Consider the following 18,378-nt stretch of genomic DNA (forward strand, 5'->3'; position numbering starts at 1 on the left):
TGCCGCCACCTCTCATCTCAAGCGTCTCTCCTCTCCTCACGTTGGTCCCTCATGTCCTCACTTTGGTCCCTCCTGTCCTCACGTTCACTGGCTTCTTTCCTATACTTTGCAACCATTTCCTTCCACTCATTCAGATGAGCTCTGTCACTGCGGCTGGATTCCATTTCTGAAAACATCTCGTCTCGCGTCTTCTTCTTACGACGCCTTATCTGTGATAGCCTTCGGGATGGAGGAGGGAGGCTTGAGGAATTTGCAGCTGCTGTAGGGAGGGGAAAGAAGAGAGAATTGTTTAAAAAGATACATTTTGCAGAACAATGTTTATACTCTTTCACGGTGACCAACACTATTCACATTACATAGCACATGTGATTTCTGTGCAAGGTCGCATTTTGCCTCTTAATACTGAGTGCCTGTGCCTGTGGCTTTGCTGCTAGAGATCACAGGTCCGGGCAACAGAATTCGGCTTGCATGCGGCCATGGTAAGCCATTGTCTTACGGCTTCTGCGCCCTCCTTTCCCACATACCAAGCAAAGCCCGTAGAGTGCTGCGGTTTTTCTGTTAACATTCAGCAGCAGCAGAAAACAAACTAACCACCGCCCCCCTCCCGCCATGAATTCTCTGGGATGATCACGGTACCCCTCCCCCCACCGCGTGGCTGGTAACAGGGAAGATCCCTGCAGGAACCAAACTAACCCCCCCCCCCCCGCCGACCCCCTCCCGCCATAAATTCTCTGGGATGATCACGGTACCCCTCCCCCCACCGCGTGGCTGGTAACAGGGAAGATCCCTGCTAGCCAAACGCGAAAAGCTCAGGGCCAATTTCCCATCTGCGCTTGACTAACTGCAGGGAAGGATTTATTTTCCGCCACAGGCAAACAGCCCAGTAGGAACGGCCACCTCTGTCCCCTTAATTAAGTTCCCGTATTTCAACCAGGTTACCATGAGTGATATCACTCTCCTGAGGATTACACAACAAGATAAAGAACGGATGTTGCTTGAATGCCAGCAAACACCAGGACCATACGCTGCCAGGCTTTGTCAGGCAATGATACCAGATTACTTGCTGCAAGCATGGCGTGGTCAAGTGTCCTACCATGGAGGACGGAATAAGGATGCACTGCCCAGAAACCTTGTGGCAAGGCTTTTGGAGTACCTCCAGGAGAGCTTCATGGAGATATCCCTGGAGGATTTCCGCTCCATCCCCAGACACGTTAACAGACTTTTCCAGTAGCTGAACTGACCGCGAATGCATCCCAAGTCCTCAGGGCAAAGTAATCATTAAAAACCGTTTGCTTTTAAAACAAGTTTTATATTTTAAAAGGTAAACTCACCTGAGGTCCCTTCCATGGGGTCAGGGTCTTGGATACTGGGTTGGGAGGGTACTTCAGTCAGGGTGAGAAAAAGATCCTGGCTGTTGGGGAGAATGGAGTGCTGTGTGCTCTCTGCAAGCTCATCCTCCTCCTCCTCCTCCTCCTCCTCCTCTCCCCCATCGGCAGAATCCTCAGGTGTAGCTGATGAGACTATCCCCAACCCGGAATCCACGATCACAGGTGGGGTAGTGGTGGCGGCCCCCCCTAGAATTGCATGCAGCTCGGTGTAGAAGCGGCATGTCCGCGGCTCTGACCCAGAGCGACCGTTTGCCTCCTTTGTTTTTTGATAGGCTTGTCTGAGCTCCTTGACTTTCACGCGGCACTGATCTGAATCCCTATTGTGGCCTCTCTCCATCATGCCCTTGGAGATTTTTTCAAAAGTTTTGGCATTTCGTCTTTTAGAACGAAGTTCTGCAAGCACTGAATCCTCTCCCCATACAGCGATCAGATCCAGTACCTCCCGTACGGTCCATGCTGGTGCTCTTTTTCGATTATCGGCCTGCATGGTTACCTGTGCTGATGAGCTATCTGTGGTCACCTGTGCTCTCCACGCTGGGCAAACAGGAAATGAAATTCAAATGTTCGCGGGGCTTTTCCTGTCTACCTGGCCAGTGCATCCGAGTTTAGATTGCTGTCCAGAGCGGTCACAATGATGCACTGTGGGATAGCTTCCGGAGGCCAATACCATCGAATTGCGGCCACACTATCCCTAATTCGAAATGTTAAAATCGATTTTGGCGCTACTCCGCTCGTCGGGGTGGAGTACAGAAATCGATTTAAAGGGCCCTTTATATCGAAATAAATAGCGTCGTTGTGTGGACGGTTGCAGGGTAAATTCGAATTAAAGCTGATAAATCCGAATTAAAGTCCTAGTGTAGACCAGGCCTCTGTGTGTTCTTGTCTGTTCTGTTTCTGTGTGTTCTCCCTACACACACACACACACACACACGCGTGCGCGCGCTCCTGGTTGCAATACTTAGTGGAACCCCACCACCACCCTCATGATGCTGGTTCCTGGGCAGACTTATTAGGCTTTGTTTTAGGTGTGGTCCCTTAACTGTCTCTGACAACTATCTTAAATGAAGGGCTTGTTTACATATCAGTTAGAAAGAGATTTTAATTCAACCAGAACACGGTTTCATCCAGCTCATATATATAAACACAAAGGGCCAAATGCTGATCTTGATTACTCCAGTATCAATATGCACTAACTCCACTGACTTCAGCAGAATTATTCCAGATCTATCCTGGTGACACTGTGGATATGTACATGGCAGCTGGGAGAGTGCTGTCCACACAGGTACACAGACACATGCTAGCTCAGCTCAAGCTAGTGAGCTAAAAATAGCAATATGGCTGCAGCAGCGACCCAGGCTAACCACCCGAGCACAAACCCAGGGACTTGGGTGGCTAATCCTAGCCACCACCCATGCCAGTTGGCCACACTGCTAATTTTAGCATATTAGCTTGAGCAAAGCTAGCATGTGTCTGTCTACCTGTACTGGGAAACACCCTCCCCCCTACACCCTGAGAGCAACATTTGGCCCAAAGCATTTGCTTTAGTGTTCAACATATGACACAGGAGATGTCACTTAGGGCCAGATCCTGCTCACTTTACCCACATGAGTAGTTGACTTAAATGGGGTCAGTCAAGTGAACAGGGTTCAGCCCTAGGCCCCAATCCTGCAAACACTTTATGCATGAGAATAACTTTTACACTTATGAGGAGCCCCACTCTGCTCAGTGTGGGAGTACCCATATGCATGAATGCGTTTAAAGGATTGGAGCCTTCGTCAGAGCATACTTGAATAGGATAGGAATTTATTGGGTTGTCTCTCAAGTATACTACTTTAGTGCAATGAGAGTGAGTTGTAATGACTGCTGCTTAATCAGAACAGAATCAGCATAAATTTCATTAAACACGAATGAATTCAAAGAGAGTCAAGGGACTAAGTAGTATTAAATAGGTGTAAAATTCTAAACTCCAGTCTTACAATACAGAAGCAGAGAAATAAATATTGAAGAAACATGAAATGCTAGTTAATATCATTTATTCAGTACAGTATTATATTTCCAGTTTTTTTCAGCCTCTTAATCAAGACAGCTGCTTTGCCTTGTATCTCACTACACAACCAATGTATGCATTAATCAACAACATCACAGAATGTTTTATGTTTCATTGCCTAAATAATGTGCACATAGGAGGCAAGCCAATAAATCATTTTACGGAGGTTACACCAGTAGCAATATAATCAGAGTCAAAGCTTCCAAGAAAATAGAAATCGAGCTATGTCCTAAAAAAACCCCAAATTAATGCATTTCTTACCATCTTTAGGAAATCTTTAGGAAAGTTAATATATTATTTTTACTAGAAGCATATCTATCATTCAATCAATGCATTTAGATGTTTTCTGGTGAAACGGTAACTGATACATCAAATCGACTCTCCTTTTGGAGACAAAGCATAGTTTGTCAAAGCAATACTAGTACTTGGTCTATATTCTTGGTTAAGAAATGATTGTCTTGGTCTATTCCGTCAAACAGTATCTATTCCAACTTTTCCTTCTAGGTTTCTTCTTGAATACTACAAATTAAGGCCACTTGTCTACTCCGTTTGAAATTCCTGTGTGAAAACTTCTCTCTCTTCCATCCTTATTACAGAGGTTAATTGTTTAATAATGTTGAATAAACATCTGCATTCACATTTTTCCTCATGAAAATTCTGTGCTTGTGGGTAACTTTTAGTGTCTCCATCATATGCACAGGTTACATGTATTCATACAAATACCTGCACACTTAAAAACATAAATAAAATAGGGAAACTGAGGACTTGATCCTTTGAGATGTTGCATATCCTCAAGTCCCATTGACCTTCATGAGAGTTGAGGGAGCTTAAAGCCTCACAATCACAGGCCCTCCATGTGTGCATAATTAGTAACACAAAAGATTTATACAATTAAAACCTAATGCACTGTGACTACTTGCATGAGTAAGGATTTGGCAGTCTTGGGTTCTTTAAAATGGTACATGTTGTTTTGAAAATACAGCTAACAGCAATGAGCAGTGTACCTGCAAGACCAAAATATGTCTTTTTAATTTAATGCTGTAGCATGTCATTCAAAAGCATGAAAGATTTACATAGATCAGTGTATACTTAGGGACATATCTCAGGTGTGGTTTTATCATTGATCCAACTAATTACTCTGGCTTGTGGTAAGGTTTTTTTTGTGTGTGGTTTTTTTTACTGTTACATCTTTCTTTAAATATTTTTAAAGCACTCATGCAGACACAACATTTAAAATTGCTCACTGCTGGAAAGATGTTCCGAAGAATCTTACTTCTGTCACAGTGGAACAAGATGCAGTATTGCTCAAGACTATTTATTTTGATTTTTTTAAGTCTTCATCATGTTTTCCTCTGTAAATTTTAGTTTTTCATCTGGTTCCTTGGTACATCACTGAATCATCCTCACCACTTGACTTTCAGAAAGCTCCATTTCTCTGGTAGGCAAAATAGACATGTAAGCACATGACTAGATAATTTCCTTCATCCCCTCCACACTGTTAGCACGAAATAAAATAATGAGATCATTTACCAGCTAAACAATGTATAAGATTTCATTTTATTTTACCTTAACCATTCTATTTTTCCCTCCCTCCCTCACAGATGATGGAAATGCTTAAAACAAACTAAGGTAGTATGAAACTGACTAATGTAAGTGTAAGCATGGCACCCAGTGGGCGAGCTGTAAAATGTTTGTGTGCTTCTGCCAAAATATGTTGCATGGCTTTCTGCTATTGTCTTGTGTTTCTGATGTTAGGCAGCATGTTTCGGTAACTTGTAAACATTTCATTTTATATTTATATTCCTAATGTTGGATTTGTATTTTTAAATACCCCCTTTTTAAAATGGTCCTTGGCAAATGATCATAACGTAGCTGCAAGCACTGTAAAAATTATTTGTTACAATAGTGTCCAGAAGCTCCAATCAGGACCTCAGCCCATTGGGCTAGGTTTTGTAGAAACACATAATAAGAGAGCATAAATTTGGTATGCACATGAGTTAGGAGCAATGGGCCAGATTTTTAAAGGTATCTAGATGCCTACTGGGATTTTCAAAAGCACCAAGGCACTTCAACCTCATTGATTTCAATGGATGTTAGGCACTTAGATGTTTGTGAAAATCCTACGAGGCATCCTAGTAACTTTAAAAATCTGGCCAAGTGTCAATAATCCTGTGAACCCTTCTGTGGTTGTCCCATGAAAATGACCCTCCAGATTGGCCGCTGTAGAATTCAAGCTGTGTTAGTGTGGTAGTCTTCTACCCTAAAATGAGTAACTTTTGTGTTACTTTATATAATGGTTGTGTAGAAATCAAACATATTGTACTTTCACAGTAATATGCCCAAAAGATCATTCTCAGCCACAGAGATGATAGTTTCCTTTTTTAAAAAAATACCTTTTATAAAATTTGAGTGCATATAATGCTCATGATGCTGAGACTAATAGCACTACCCTGAAACAGGCAAGCTTCCCTACGCAGCTCTTCCAGTGCTTCTCATTAATGATCTGCAACACCCTTGCTGTTCCCGTCCTGGGTTTCTCTTGAGCAGAGACAGACACTTATATTAAACTGTCCTGGTTTTGTGATGTGCACAAGCGGGGGGTTGAATGAAACCACCCAACTCATTTTCATGTGCCCTAAGCTATCATTTGAAACCAGATCACCAGAGGTGACAGGTCAATGCACTAGCCCAGTGTGCCACTTAGCTCCATGTTTCTTTTCTTTTTGGACACTAGAAGCAGTGAAAAGCAGTTAGTTATGCTGAGTATGCTCAGTTCAACTCCTCACAGTTGAACTACTCGTCCCTTCCAACCCTGATATTCTGTGGTTCTATGATTCTACTCACGCGGGGTTTCATAGTTATATTTTATCATTAAATGAAAGTACAACTTCACCACAACATCCACATTGCTAAAGTGCATGGAATTAACAATACACGTGTGATAACAGAATAACTTACCAGACTATGTCTACCTTCTAAATTATTGCGGTTATAACAACTAGAAATTTGACAGCCATCTACATGACATTTTTACAGCTCTTCTCAGTTATCCAGCTTGAAAGCTATCGCTCTCTTCCTTAAGGCACTAATGATTAGAACTAAAAGAGCTTGAAAAATCCCACCTGGTGAGCAAGGTCACCTTTTTATTCCCTAACAAAACAGATCACTGAGCTAACAAGGCTAGGGAAGCCTTAATTAATGTCAACAGATCATATTAAAAGCAAAGGGAAAATAGGGCAGTAAAAATAGTACTCTATAGAAGTAAGGAAGATTATTTTGTGAAACCATCCCAAGAGAAGCCAGGGAGCCTTAGCGTCAGATATTTCTAATGCTGGGGGTGGATTACAGAAAAGTGTGGGAATAACTAACACTGTCTTGTGACATCGCAGTTTTCTTCTTTGTGGGTTAGCCCCAGGGCTGAAAGTAAAATTGAGCCAGCTCTGGCCCCTTGGGTGGAAGGGGCAGGGCTGGGGTCAGTGTCCCCCAGCCAGCCCATCTGCACTGCCTGGCCTGCACCACCCGGGGCTCCAGTGGCGATTTAAATCGCGGTTCTGGGACAGCTACTTTTGCCCGTCGGCAGCCGGGGGGGGGGGGGGGGGGGGGGGCAAAAGGGGCAACAACATTAAAGCACTGCTGCCGCGGCGTTTTAAGGACCCTGCTTAAAGTGCTGCCATGGCAGCGCTTTGACGTCGCTGCCCCTTTTGCGCCCCCCCATTGGCGGCCCTGCTGGTAGGGACACAGCAGGGCCCCCGATGGGGGGCACAAAAGGGACAGCGACGTTAAAGCGCTGCCAGGGCTGGCACTGGAAGCTACTTTTTACCGGTATGCCGTACCAGCCCGTACTACCTTACTTTTAACCCTGGTTAGCCCAAGCAGGTAGAGTCCCCGCAATGAAGACACAGGCATGAGCTCAGAAAACAGAACATGTATTTATTTCCGCAAGAGTGTAGCGAGGCAGCTCCCCTCCTCCTACTCGTGCTGCTGACTCCTAAAAACACTTTTGCTTTTCCTCCAGGCAGGAAGTGCACCCCCACTCTCCACTTCCTCAGAGCAGTGTCCTTCCCCTCTGCACTGCAGAGACGACGCAGACAGTGCAGTAATCCTGTTACAATTCTATTCATTTCTGTAGTACCAAGGATCTCAAAGCACTTTACATATCTAAATTGTCACATCACATCCCTGTGGTCGAGAGAGATTATCCCTTATTTATAAAGTGGAAAAAGAAGGAGAGACTGGCCACAGTCCAGCAAAGCATGCTCTTAACTTTAAGCATGTAACTAATCCTACTGATTTCATAAAGATAAGTACAAGCTTAAGTGGTTTACTGAATCAGAGCTATAGAGAGGGCTAACTGACTTGCCCCAGGTCACCCAGAGAGTATGTTTCATGCTACAGCTTCTGGCCATTCATTATGATGATTAGTTTTCTCTTAGCATTGGCATGGTAGAGGTGGAATGTGCTAGAATCTATCTTGCTGGTGCTAGGCTGAAGGCGCCATGTCTTGCAGTAGTTGGCTAGCTCTGCGGCATTGTCACTCAGGGTCTTCTCCAGATCAGAAAAAGTCAGAGCCTGTAGCCCACAGCAGATGTCGTCTGTGTAGATGAAATTCCATGACTGGGCTGGTGGCAGGTTATTTCTGTACAGATTAAACAAGGTTGAGCCTAGAACAGACCTCTGGGGTAACCTGTTGATTTGTTTTTTCCAAGCACTTGTTTTCTCACACACATGCACTTTTAACCGTCTGTCTCGGAGTAGCAGTTCGATGGCATCAGTAAGCCATGGTGGGAGGACTCTAGATATTTTAACAAGTAGACTCAGGTGCCACACTATATCATACGCTGCAGTGAGGTCAAGGAAAATAGCACCTGTTTTCAGGTTTCTCTGAAAACCGTTTTCGATAAATATGTGATTAGCACAAGTACTTGGTCACATGTGCTTCAACAGACCCTACTGCTCATCTGCCCAGTTTCGACCTGCCACGTCGTCAGTGGGCCCTTCTTAACTGATTCCGGACTGGGCAAGGCCTCTGTGCAGTCAAACAGCACTGTTGGGGTCTTCAAGACAATCCAGCTGCAGTACATCTCAAACTATGACACACATTGTCGAGGGGTGCCCACTAACCAAATTCAGGGGTGGGCTCCGAGAGAGCCACTAAGAATGTTATTGCTTGTAGGAGTGCCGGAATAATTTTTATAGAGAGGGTGCTGAGAGCGATTGAACCAAACTGTAAACCCTGTATATAATGGAATCCACTTCAAGCCAGAGGGTGCAGCAGTACCCCCAGCACCCTTAGTTCCAGCACCTATGATTGCATGACTCAGTGAATATGCCAACACTAAATAAATAAATACCCAGAGAGTCTGTGGAAGAGAACGCTGGTCTCTAAATTTCCAGTGTTGGTCCCCCACCACAAGACTATACTTCCATTGTGTGAGAGCTGTAGTGACATCCCTAATGACAATGGAAAGTGGGATGCTCTACTTACCCTCTGTGAGCAAAATAATAATAGATGTTACTTTTGCTACATGTGGTTGCTGCCAGGAAGGGTAGGCTGAAAATATAGCCCATTTTTTGTTATGGTACCACATGGTGTCCCTCTCTACTCTGTTAATCAGCATTCAGTCTGTCAACATAATCCAATGGGAGGAGGGAAAAGAAACCTAGGAAAACCAATAGCATTTTATTACCCTGTCAATAAATTAGGCTAGCAATTTATTGCTATACCTGGGTAAGCACACAGCACTGGTGTATATACAACTGTACACAAATGGTTGATTTAGGATTTTCTAGCTACCCAGCAGTCTGATTTTTAGGGGCGTCTTCTCATAGGATCTATCTTTAAATGTATTTCCTTTTTGTATTCCTATTAACGATAATTGATGTCATGATTGCATCTCTCGTGATCAACTTCTTTACCGCAGTGCTTTCAGGGGGAAATGGTGCTCTGAAAAATATTGAAGACAAAAAGACCATTTACCTGTTCCTGTGGAACATGGATGTACCTGTACTGCACCAGGTTTATGTTTCAAATCAAAATTCTTAACAGAAACGTAAATAGGCTGTACTGTAGGGAATGAACCTTGACTGTCTGGGAGAGAAAAAGGTGCTATAATAGTACTATTCCATCTCTAACTTATAGGATGCTATTGTATTCAAAAATGCAAGAATGTTCCCCTTCTGTACTGAAATGAAAAAGCTGGCAGATATGTTTTTAGATTTCACAAGAGGGAAAAAAGGATGGATGATGGGGGAAGGGAAGCATACCACCTTAGGTTGTGGAATCTCCGTCTCTGGAGATATTTAAGAGTAGGTTAGATAAATGTCTATCAGGGATGGTCTAGACAGTATTTGGTCCTGCCATGCGGGCAGGGGACTGGACTCGATGACCTCTCGAGGTCCCTTCCAGTCCTAGAATCTATGAATCTATGAATCTAGTGTCTAGCTTTCTTTCTCAGTGCTAGCCAAGAAGAAGAAGCAGCGGGTTTTGTCACCTTAGTCTTGATCCTGGAATGCAGAGGGAACCACCATCAGGAAGTCCACAAAATGTGAGAGAACGGTTGTGTTGAAATAAAGACATAAAGCTATCTTCAGTCTGCAACACGTTAGGGGGTTCTGCAATAGGCTTCCTGGACACTTAAACCCAGCTCTGAAAGCAGTGCTCATATATTCTCTGAGGTGCTCAAATTCAGCTTATCTATAAGGGGAAGACAATATTGCTTCCATCTAGTTTGTACTTGAGGATATCTCAGGAAGTAAATCAAAGTATGCTAGAGATAAATCTTTGGAAAAGAGTATATGAAAACTTTGTTTAATTTGTTTCCACGGCTGTTGTAAAACTAACTCACTGGAGGCAACATAATCTGAAAATGGAATCTGTTACTAAAGTGGGAAATGACTTACCAGAAGAGCAAAGTCTTTATGTCTCTCTCCCTTACTATGGCTTTGTGGGTGGCATGCTTGCCTGTGGGCCAGAAGCTCCCAAACTTCATACTGTTACCTATTGCATCACTTGGGGGAGTGGGATTTCAGTTTGGAGATCACATCCTTTGGGTAAAATGTTACATTGAGTTCCCTGCTTCCTATTTCTAGTGATTGTCCAGGTTGAAGACAGAGAGAAAACCCTGGTGTATTGGCCAAGATTGCCAATCAGTAACTCTACTTCTGAAGTTCAGTGCTGTGTATTAGCTGTGCTGAAGCACACAGTGGCTGCTACAATTGGCTACAGACACTCTCACTACACTACTAGTATCTGATGGGTTTATAAAACTATCTGAGCTAACTTTTAAATACCAGAGGCATTTTACACCACCAAGCTCCATTCTTGAAAGAAACAATTTGGTGATCTCCATATCTGAATCTGGAAACTTGTGGTGGAATCAAATGTCTGATAAACTAAGCCGCTTGGAAACAAACAGCCCAAATGTTGTCCTGACTGCACAAGTGTGGATACCTGTGGAAAAATAACCGTATAGCTCAGAATTCCATGAAGAGTTTTCTCTGAATGATTTTATCAGGGCATGCGACTTGCTCTCACCAAGAACTGTCAGAGGGTTCTGTCCCCTAACCAGCAGATGAGGGGCAGAAACAGCTGTAGAAACAAATTAAACAAAGTTTTGATATGCTCTTTTCCAAAGATTTATCCCTAACATCTGTTGATTTACTTCTTGAGATATCCTCAAGTACAAACTTGAGCATGTCAAAGAATATATGAGCACTGCTTTCAGAGCTGGGTTTAGGTATCCAGGAAACCTATTGCAAAACCCCCTTCACTCCATCCCCGTCACCAGGGGCCATCCCCTTTGCCATGGCAGCACAACTCCATGGGTTGCTGTGAACCCCACCAGCAGCAAGAACAAATCACAAGCACACATTAAGGAGGAGAGGTTGCAGATGTGCAGAGGAGTTAATACTGGCTAAACAAGCAGTAATTTGTTGGAGGGACAGTACCCCAGATACATCAACCCTTTTCTCACTGCTTCTAAACAGCATCCCCCACAAGTTGGTCAAATACTGAGGGGCTGTCATTGGATGGTTTCAATAGCCTTCCATCTGCATTGCATTTTAAAATTGTAGGAAGTCCAATTCTCAAAAGAGGATGCCTGAACATAGGACCCTGCATGCCTGTTTTAGGGACCTAAGAGCTAATTTAGGTACTCATCAGTAGGCACCCAAGTTTGAAAATTAGACCCTGGAGCAGGGACAACTCTATTTTTTTTTTTTAATATTAGGGTTGGAAGGGACCTCAGGAGGTCATCTAGTCCAACCCCCTGCTCAAAGCAGGACCAATCCCCAGAAAGATTTTTTTACCCCAGTTCCCTAAATGGCCCCTTTAAGGATTAAACTCACAACCCTGGGTTTAGTAGGCCAATGATCAAACCACTGAGCTATCCTTCCCCCTATAGACATATGAATTACAAAGACTCCATTATGGGCAGCAACAACCTGTGATTATTGGTTCTAATTAATAAGTGAGTCCTCGGACTTCTTCAAGGCAACATTCATAATAGATTAGATAGATGGGAGATGTCATAAAATCTAATGAAGGTTAATTGTAATAAAATAGATTTTTGTATATTGGAGAGCAGGCTTTGATTGTGTGTCAAAATTCATAAACAAAAATAAGCACGTCTATTTTATACTGATGGGTGTAGTAGTTGCATCCAAGAACTATGCATTTAAAATTGCGAGCCATAATTTTCATAAGAGACTAGTGATTTTGGGTGCCCAACTTAAGACATCTTAAAGAAGTTTGATTTTTTTTAGAAGATGGGTGCTGAGACCTATCTGAAAACCAAGCTCCTCTAAGATGCCCCAAGTTGGGCACCCAAAAATAAGGGCACCCCATATATCTAGTCACTTTTGAAAATCTTGGCCACAATGCACATCTATAGTCTCACTGCAAGGAAAGAGTTTGTGTGAGTTGTGAAATTGTTATTTATTATAGTTTTTGTATAACTTTGCAGAATATAGGTAAGTCTGATGCATAAATTAACTGCATTGTTTGCACATTTTGTCTAATTAATATCAGCTTGTGTAAAATATTATGAAGCCCTGTCCACATGCTTAGAATTCCTTAGTGATTTGCATCTGTATTGTTTTTCAAAAATGTTCCAGAAGAAGCGATTTTACCGATTCCTACTTTTGTTGTTTGCTATGTACCTAGTATTAAATCTCATCCCACAATTCTGGCCTAGAGATTTATAAAAGTTCGCAGTTTTCAGTCAGCAGGCCTGCTACTGATGGTGGCAAAGTTTATCAAGTGCCGCAAAGCAGTTTCCTTCACGTACTATTTAATGGGTCTATAGCAATGGTGCCCAAACTTTTCCTGTTGTGCCCCCCCTTACCAGTAATGGACACACACCCCCATTACTGCACAGTTGGCTAAGCACAGGAGGTGGGGCTAGAGGCTGAGCTGGCCTGGGAGCAGAGGGGGAATAAGGGCAGAGCTTGCAGGGATGGAGCAGGGGGTGGGGAGGAGTGGAACTGTAGCTGTGGTTTTGGCTGGAACTGGGCAGAGGGCAGGGCAGAGCTGCAGCTGGGGCCAGAGCTAGGCTGGGGGCAAAGCAGGGCTGGGTGGCACTCCCTCCCCGCCCTCCATGGGGGCTCGCTTGGGCCCCACCGTGCACCCCTCAAATATTCCTCTGTGTCCCTCTATAGGGGGGCATGCCACACAGTTTGGGGACCACTGGTCTATAGTGAGAGTGGCCATAGAAGGTACTTACAGAATTTAGGACAAAATTAAGACAAAAGTGAGAATTATACAATGACTCCCTTGAAAAGCATAGCAACTATGCAGTAATACATGGCAATGCAAATGTGTTAGTTCAGAGTAATGTAGTAAATAACCTGTATCATTTCTTATATGGAAAGTACACGTTTCTAATACTTGTCACTGAGACACCTGCACTCTCTTATCCACCAATAAGGAAGTGCGAACACAATTAGTGTAAAAATTTCTTTAGAGGAACTAGAGTTAGTCTCTCTGGTGTTTGAACAGGGCATATTTCTCTGACCTTTCACTAATACTGACTCAGCAGAACAACAATAGAGCAGTTTCCACAGCTTAACAGATTCATCCAGGTCACTCTGCTTCCAACACCACATCACTTTTCTTCATGTTCTCAGCTCTCAGTTATGTTAACATACACAACACCTAGATTTATTTCTGTTATCTGCCAGTTGCACAAAATATACGAGCAGCATGCACTTTCAACTGGTACGACAAACAGCTGCTACATAAGGCTACATGAAGAAAAGGTCTAAATTTCCACCAAATCCACAGCTCCATGACCCATCAGATACCTTGGTGCTTTGCATAGGGGGAACCTTACACACACATACTGTATAGAAACAATCTTGGTGCATTGGAGAAAGTAAGTAGAACACACAGATGGAGTTATTTCGGAATGACAGTTCTGCCCTCAGAGTGGAGCATAAAATAATTAGCAAATGCATGCAGTAGTTAGTAATTTGAGGTTATTTTTAGTTTTGTTTATTCTTCTTCGAGTGATTGTTCATGTCCATTACACATTAGGTGTGCGCGCGCCGCATGCACGGACGTCGGAAACTTTTTCCCTCAGCGGCTCCCGTCGGGCCGGCAGGGCTCCCCCCTCCTGCCAGAGCGGCGCCCCGCTCTAGGGTATATATATCCCTGCAGGCCCGACCCTCCCTCAGTTCCTTCTTACCGTCCGTGGCGGCGTTGGAACAACTCTATCTCTCGTCTGAGAGTGTCCCTTAGCATAGTCGTTAGTGTTATCTTTACAGTTATCAGTTCTTTAGTAGTTAGTGTTAAGCTTAGCAGTTAACAGTTCTTTAGAAATACTCAAACTTCTTGTATTAGGTGTTTGGTCAACCCCGGCACCGGCCCTGGGTGGCGGAGCATGCCGCACATCCAAGGCTTCAAGGCTTATGCCACGTGCCGTAAGCCTATGCCATTAAGCGATCCACACGACTCGTGTCTCCGTTGCCTGGGGGAAGCACACCAAAAAGAGCGCTGCAAGATCTGTAAGGCTTTCAAGCCCAGGACTAAGAAAGACAGAGACTTTCGCCTTAAGCAGCTGCTCATGGAGACGGCGTTACAGCCCTCCACTTCGACGGCACCGTCAGCCTCGGTGCGGAGTGCCCCGGCATCGGTCCATGATCCGGCGCCGGCGGGACACCCTAAGCCCACGGCACCGAATCAGCGAGAACACCTCCGGCGCCGGTCGTCTTCGCCGACGAAATCGAAGGGCCAACCCAAGGCCCGAGGACGCTCCCCGCATAAGAGGGCAGCGCACACGAAGACCTCAAGTGCGCCTAAGGCCGTTGTGGCCCCAGCAAAGGTCCCGGTGTCAGTGGCTCCGGCGCCGAAAGGCCCGTCGAGCCCCGGGATAGGCGCGTCGAGTGAGAAGGAAGGGCTGGAGGAGCTTTTGGAACAGCCCTCCACCCCGGACACATTTGAGGCAGCAAAAGACCTCATTGAATTGTCCGCTGAGGGCCCCATCCAAACTAAGGACGTTCCGCCGAGACTGCCATCCAGAGGCAAGCCGGCAATGGTGCGCCCATCACGGTCGCCATCTCGGCACCGTTCACGGCACCGGTTCCGGTCGAGCTCCGCCTCGGTGGACTCCCGGCTTCCCTCCGCGCAGAGAGCTCCACAGCCGTCGGGCCTCAATAAGCGGCCGGCACCGACCCAGCAGCCCTACTCGAGTAGGCACCGGGACGTGTCAGTTACACGATCCCCGAGACCGACCACCCGTAGTCGTTCCCGATCCCGTGGTCACCGGTACCGATCCAGGTCCAGATCGGCAAGACGCTACTCCAGGTCCCGATCACGGAGGCACTACTCTCCAACCCCGGACCGGCACCATCCCACGGCACTGCCGTGGCCTTCCAGATCACCGTCCGTGGTTTTGGAGGCAGACTCGGGCCGGTACGGCGGATATGCCCACAGGGCACAGGCCAGTAGGGACCACGAAGCCGCTTGGCATCCTCAATGGGGCAAGCCAGGACAATGGCCATTCTGGACCCCTTGGGCCTACCACCAGCAAAGCCCCCCGTCCAGGACCTCGAGATCTGGGCCCTCGGGACACCGGTCCCGCTCTCTGCAGTGGCGCCCGTCCTCTCGCAAGGAGGCCACGGTCTCCAGACCACCGGAGCGAGAAGGAGCAGACTCGGCACCGAGCCCGGTACCGTCTCAGACCCACACCATGGGACGGGCCCCAGAGGAGCGCCCAATCGGTGAGGAGTTGCAGGAAGACGAAGATGCGCAAAAGGCCCTGACCTCTTCCTCCTCACCAGACGAAGCCGTGGCAGGCACAACAGTGTCTGGCCCTCCTCCAATTGATCATCGGGCGCACCAGGACCTGCTCCGCCGTGTAGCCCTCAATCTGGGCTTGCAGGCGGAGGAGACGGTAGAGCAGGAGGACCCCATGGTCGACATCTTAAGCCCGGAGGGCCCCTCCAGGATCGTGCTCCCGATCATAAAAACGGTCCAGTCCAACTACAAAACAGTATGGCAAACACCGGCCTCCAGTGCACCAACTGCGAAAGGCGTGGAGAGGAAATACTTCACCCCATCTAAAGGGTTTGACTTCCTCTTCTCTCACCCAACTCCCTGTTCACTGGTCGTCTCTGCGGTCAACGAACGAGAGCGTCATGGCCAGCAAGCCCCGGCCCCCAAGGCCAAGGAGGCGAAACGCTTGGACTTATTTGGGAGAAAGGTCTACTCGTCCAGGGGCCTCCAGTTGAGGATCGCTAATCAGCAAGCGATTCTGAACAGACACAACTTTAATTCTTGGGCATCAGTCTCCAAGTTTAAGGAATCCCTGCCGCAGGACTCACAACCCGAGTTTACGGCTCTAGTGGACGAAGGGAAGGCGGTAGCCAAAACCTCCCTACAGGCCTCCCCTGACTCCGCGGATGCAGCTGCGAGGACAATCGCGTCAGGGGTAGTAATGAGACGCTTGGCATGGTTACAGGCTTCTGGCCTTCCACCAGAGGTGCAAAACACCCTCCAAGACCTGCCGTTCGAGGGGTCAGGCTTGTTTTCGGACCAGACGGATGCCAGACTACATAGCCTCAAAGACTCTCGAGCAACCCTCAAGTCGTTGGGAATGCATACCCCAGTGACACAGAGGAAACCCTTCAAGCCCCAACCACCACAGAGGCAGTACCACCCTCGTCCTCGACAAGAACCGTACCGCAGACGTGGCAGGGATAACAGGCGGAGACGTAACAATACGCCTAACCAGGGCCAAAATCATGGCCAAGGCAAGCCGCAGCCAGGAAATAAACCAGGGTTTTGAAGCTGCGATCGAGGACAGCGTACCACACTCTATTCCGGATCCACCTCTATGTTTCAGGGACCGCCTGTCCTGTTTTTACCGTGCTTGGTCACATATAACATAGGACCGCTGGGTCCTGCGCACGGTGGAGGCAGGCTATACCCTTCAGTTCTCCTCGCCCCCTCCTCCCATCCCCCTTCCCCGTCCCTCTTCAGGGACCCCTCTCACGAGCAACTCCTCATGCAGGAGGTGCGGACCCTCCTCACTGTAGGAGCAGTGGAAGAGGTCCCCCCAGACCTAAGGGGGAAAGGATTCTACTCCAGGTATTTCCTGATTCCCAAAGCAAAAGGGGGCCTCCATCCCATTTTGGACCTACGCGGTCTAAACAAATTTCTGGTCAAAACACGTTTCCGTATGGTCTCCCTTGGAGCTATTATCCCATCCCTGGATCCGGGGATTGGTACGCTGCCCTCGATATGAAAGATGCGTATTTTCACGTTGCCATCCACCCGGCCCACCGGCGGTTCCTGCGCTTCACCATCTACCAGCGCCATTTTCAATTTACGGTCCTGCCCTTCGGCCTGGCAACGGCCCCACGAGTGTTCACAAAATGCATGTCCGTGGTGGCAGCTTTTCTTCGGAAGAGAAGGATGCGCGTGTACCCGTACTTGGACAACTGGCTCCTCGTGGGCAGGTCAGAGGCCGAGGTCCACTCCCATGTGACGCTGGCTCTACAGGTGTTCTGCAAGCTCGGCCTACAGGTCAATGTGCCCAAGTCCTCACTGATCCCCACGCAGAGACTGGACTTCATAGGAGCAGTCCTGGACTCGGTGGCAGCGCGGGCAAGTCTTCCAGTGTCACAGTTCTTGGCCATTCAAAGGGTCGTAGGCTCCGTCCAACAATTTCCCACGACTACGGCCAGGTGCTGCATGCAACTCTTGGGGCACATGGCGGCCTGCACACATGTAGTCAGACATGCCCACCTAAGACTCAGGCCATTGCAGTTGTGGCTAGCCCAAACGTATCGCCCCAACAGAGACCCTTTAGACCTGGTGGTGACAATCCCAGCTCGGGTGTTGAACTCCCTCCGCTGGTGGCTCGATCAGCAGCAGGTTTGCGAGGGGGTCCCCTTCGCTGCCCCACAACCCACTCTGACGTTAGTAACAGATGCTTCGGACCTGGATTGGAGGGCGCACCTGGAGGACCTGAGGACCCAGGACTTGTGGTCCAGGGAAGAAAAGTTGCTTCACATCAATCTGAAGGAGCTAAGGGCAGTTTGCCTCGCCTGTCAGACCTTTCACACCACCATAGAAGGCCACAGCGTGTCAGTTCTGACGGACAACATTACCGCCATGTTCTACATAAACAAGCAGGGCGGGTCCCGATCCTCTCCCCTCTGTCACGAGGCGCTCCGCCTATGGGACTTCTGTATAGCCCATTCAGTCCAGCTTATCGCAACATATCTCCCAGGGGTCCAAAACGGGTTAGCAGACCGCCTCAGCCGGTCCTACCACATGCACGAATGGGCGTTGAAACGGGACGTCCTGCATTCAATTTTCCAGAGGTGGGGGTTTCCCCTGGTGGATCTCTTCGCCACCAAGGACAACAGCCAATGCCCTCAGTTTTGTTCTTACCAGAACCTCAGCCCGGGCTCGTTGGCAGATGCCTTCGCGATCCC

At 47.0% G+C, this 18,378-nt stretch overlaps 1 protein-coding gene across 3 annotated transcripts in view; it reads left to right on the forward strand.

The window, feature by feature from the left end:
- The window catches only part of LHFPL3 (LHFPL tetraspan subfamily member 3), a 436,749-nt gene that overhangs the window by 371,157 nt on the left and 47,214 nt on the right, over nucleotides 1-18,378 (forward strand). The window contains exon 3 of one of the 3 annotated variants that reach the window (XM_065559207.1): nucleotides 5,037-5,084. The exons of 1 other annotated variant lie outside the window; for it this stretch is intronic. In XM_065559207.1, coding sequence (XP_065415279.1) covers nucleotides 5,037-5,053 — 17 coding nt within the window. In that variant the 3' untranslated portion in view covers nucleotides 5,054-5,084. The remainder of the gene's footprint in view (nucleotides 1-5,036; nucleotides 5,085-18,378) is intronic. One more of the 3 variants, XM_065559174.1, reaches the window with a different exon arrangement.

This window comes from Chrysemys picta, chromosome 1 (assembly GCF_011386835.1).
Source record: "Chrysemys picta bellii isolate R12L10 chromosome 1, ASM1138683v2, whole genome shotgun sequence".
In the NCBI taxonomy this organism is placed as follows: domain Eukaryota; kingdom Metazoa; phylum Chordata; order Testudines; family Emydidae; genus Chrysemys; species Chrysemys picta.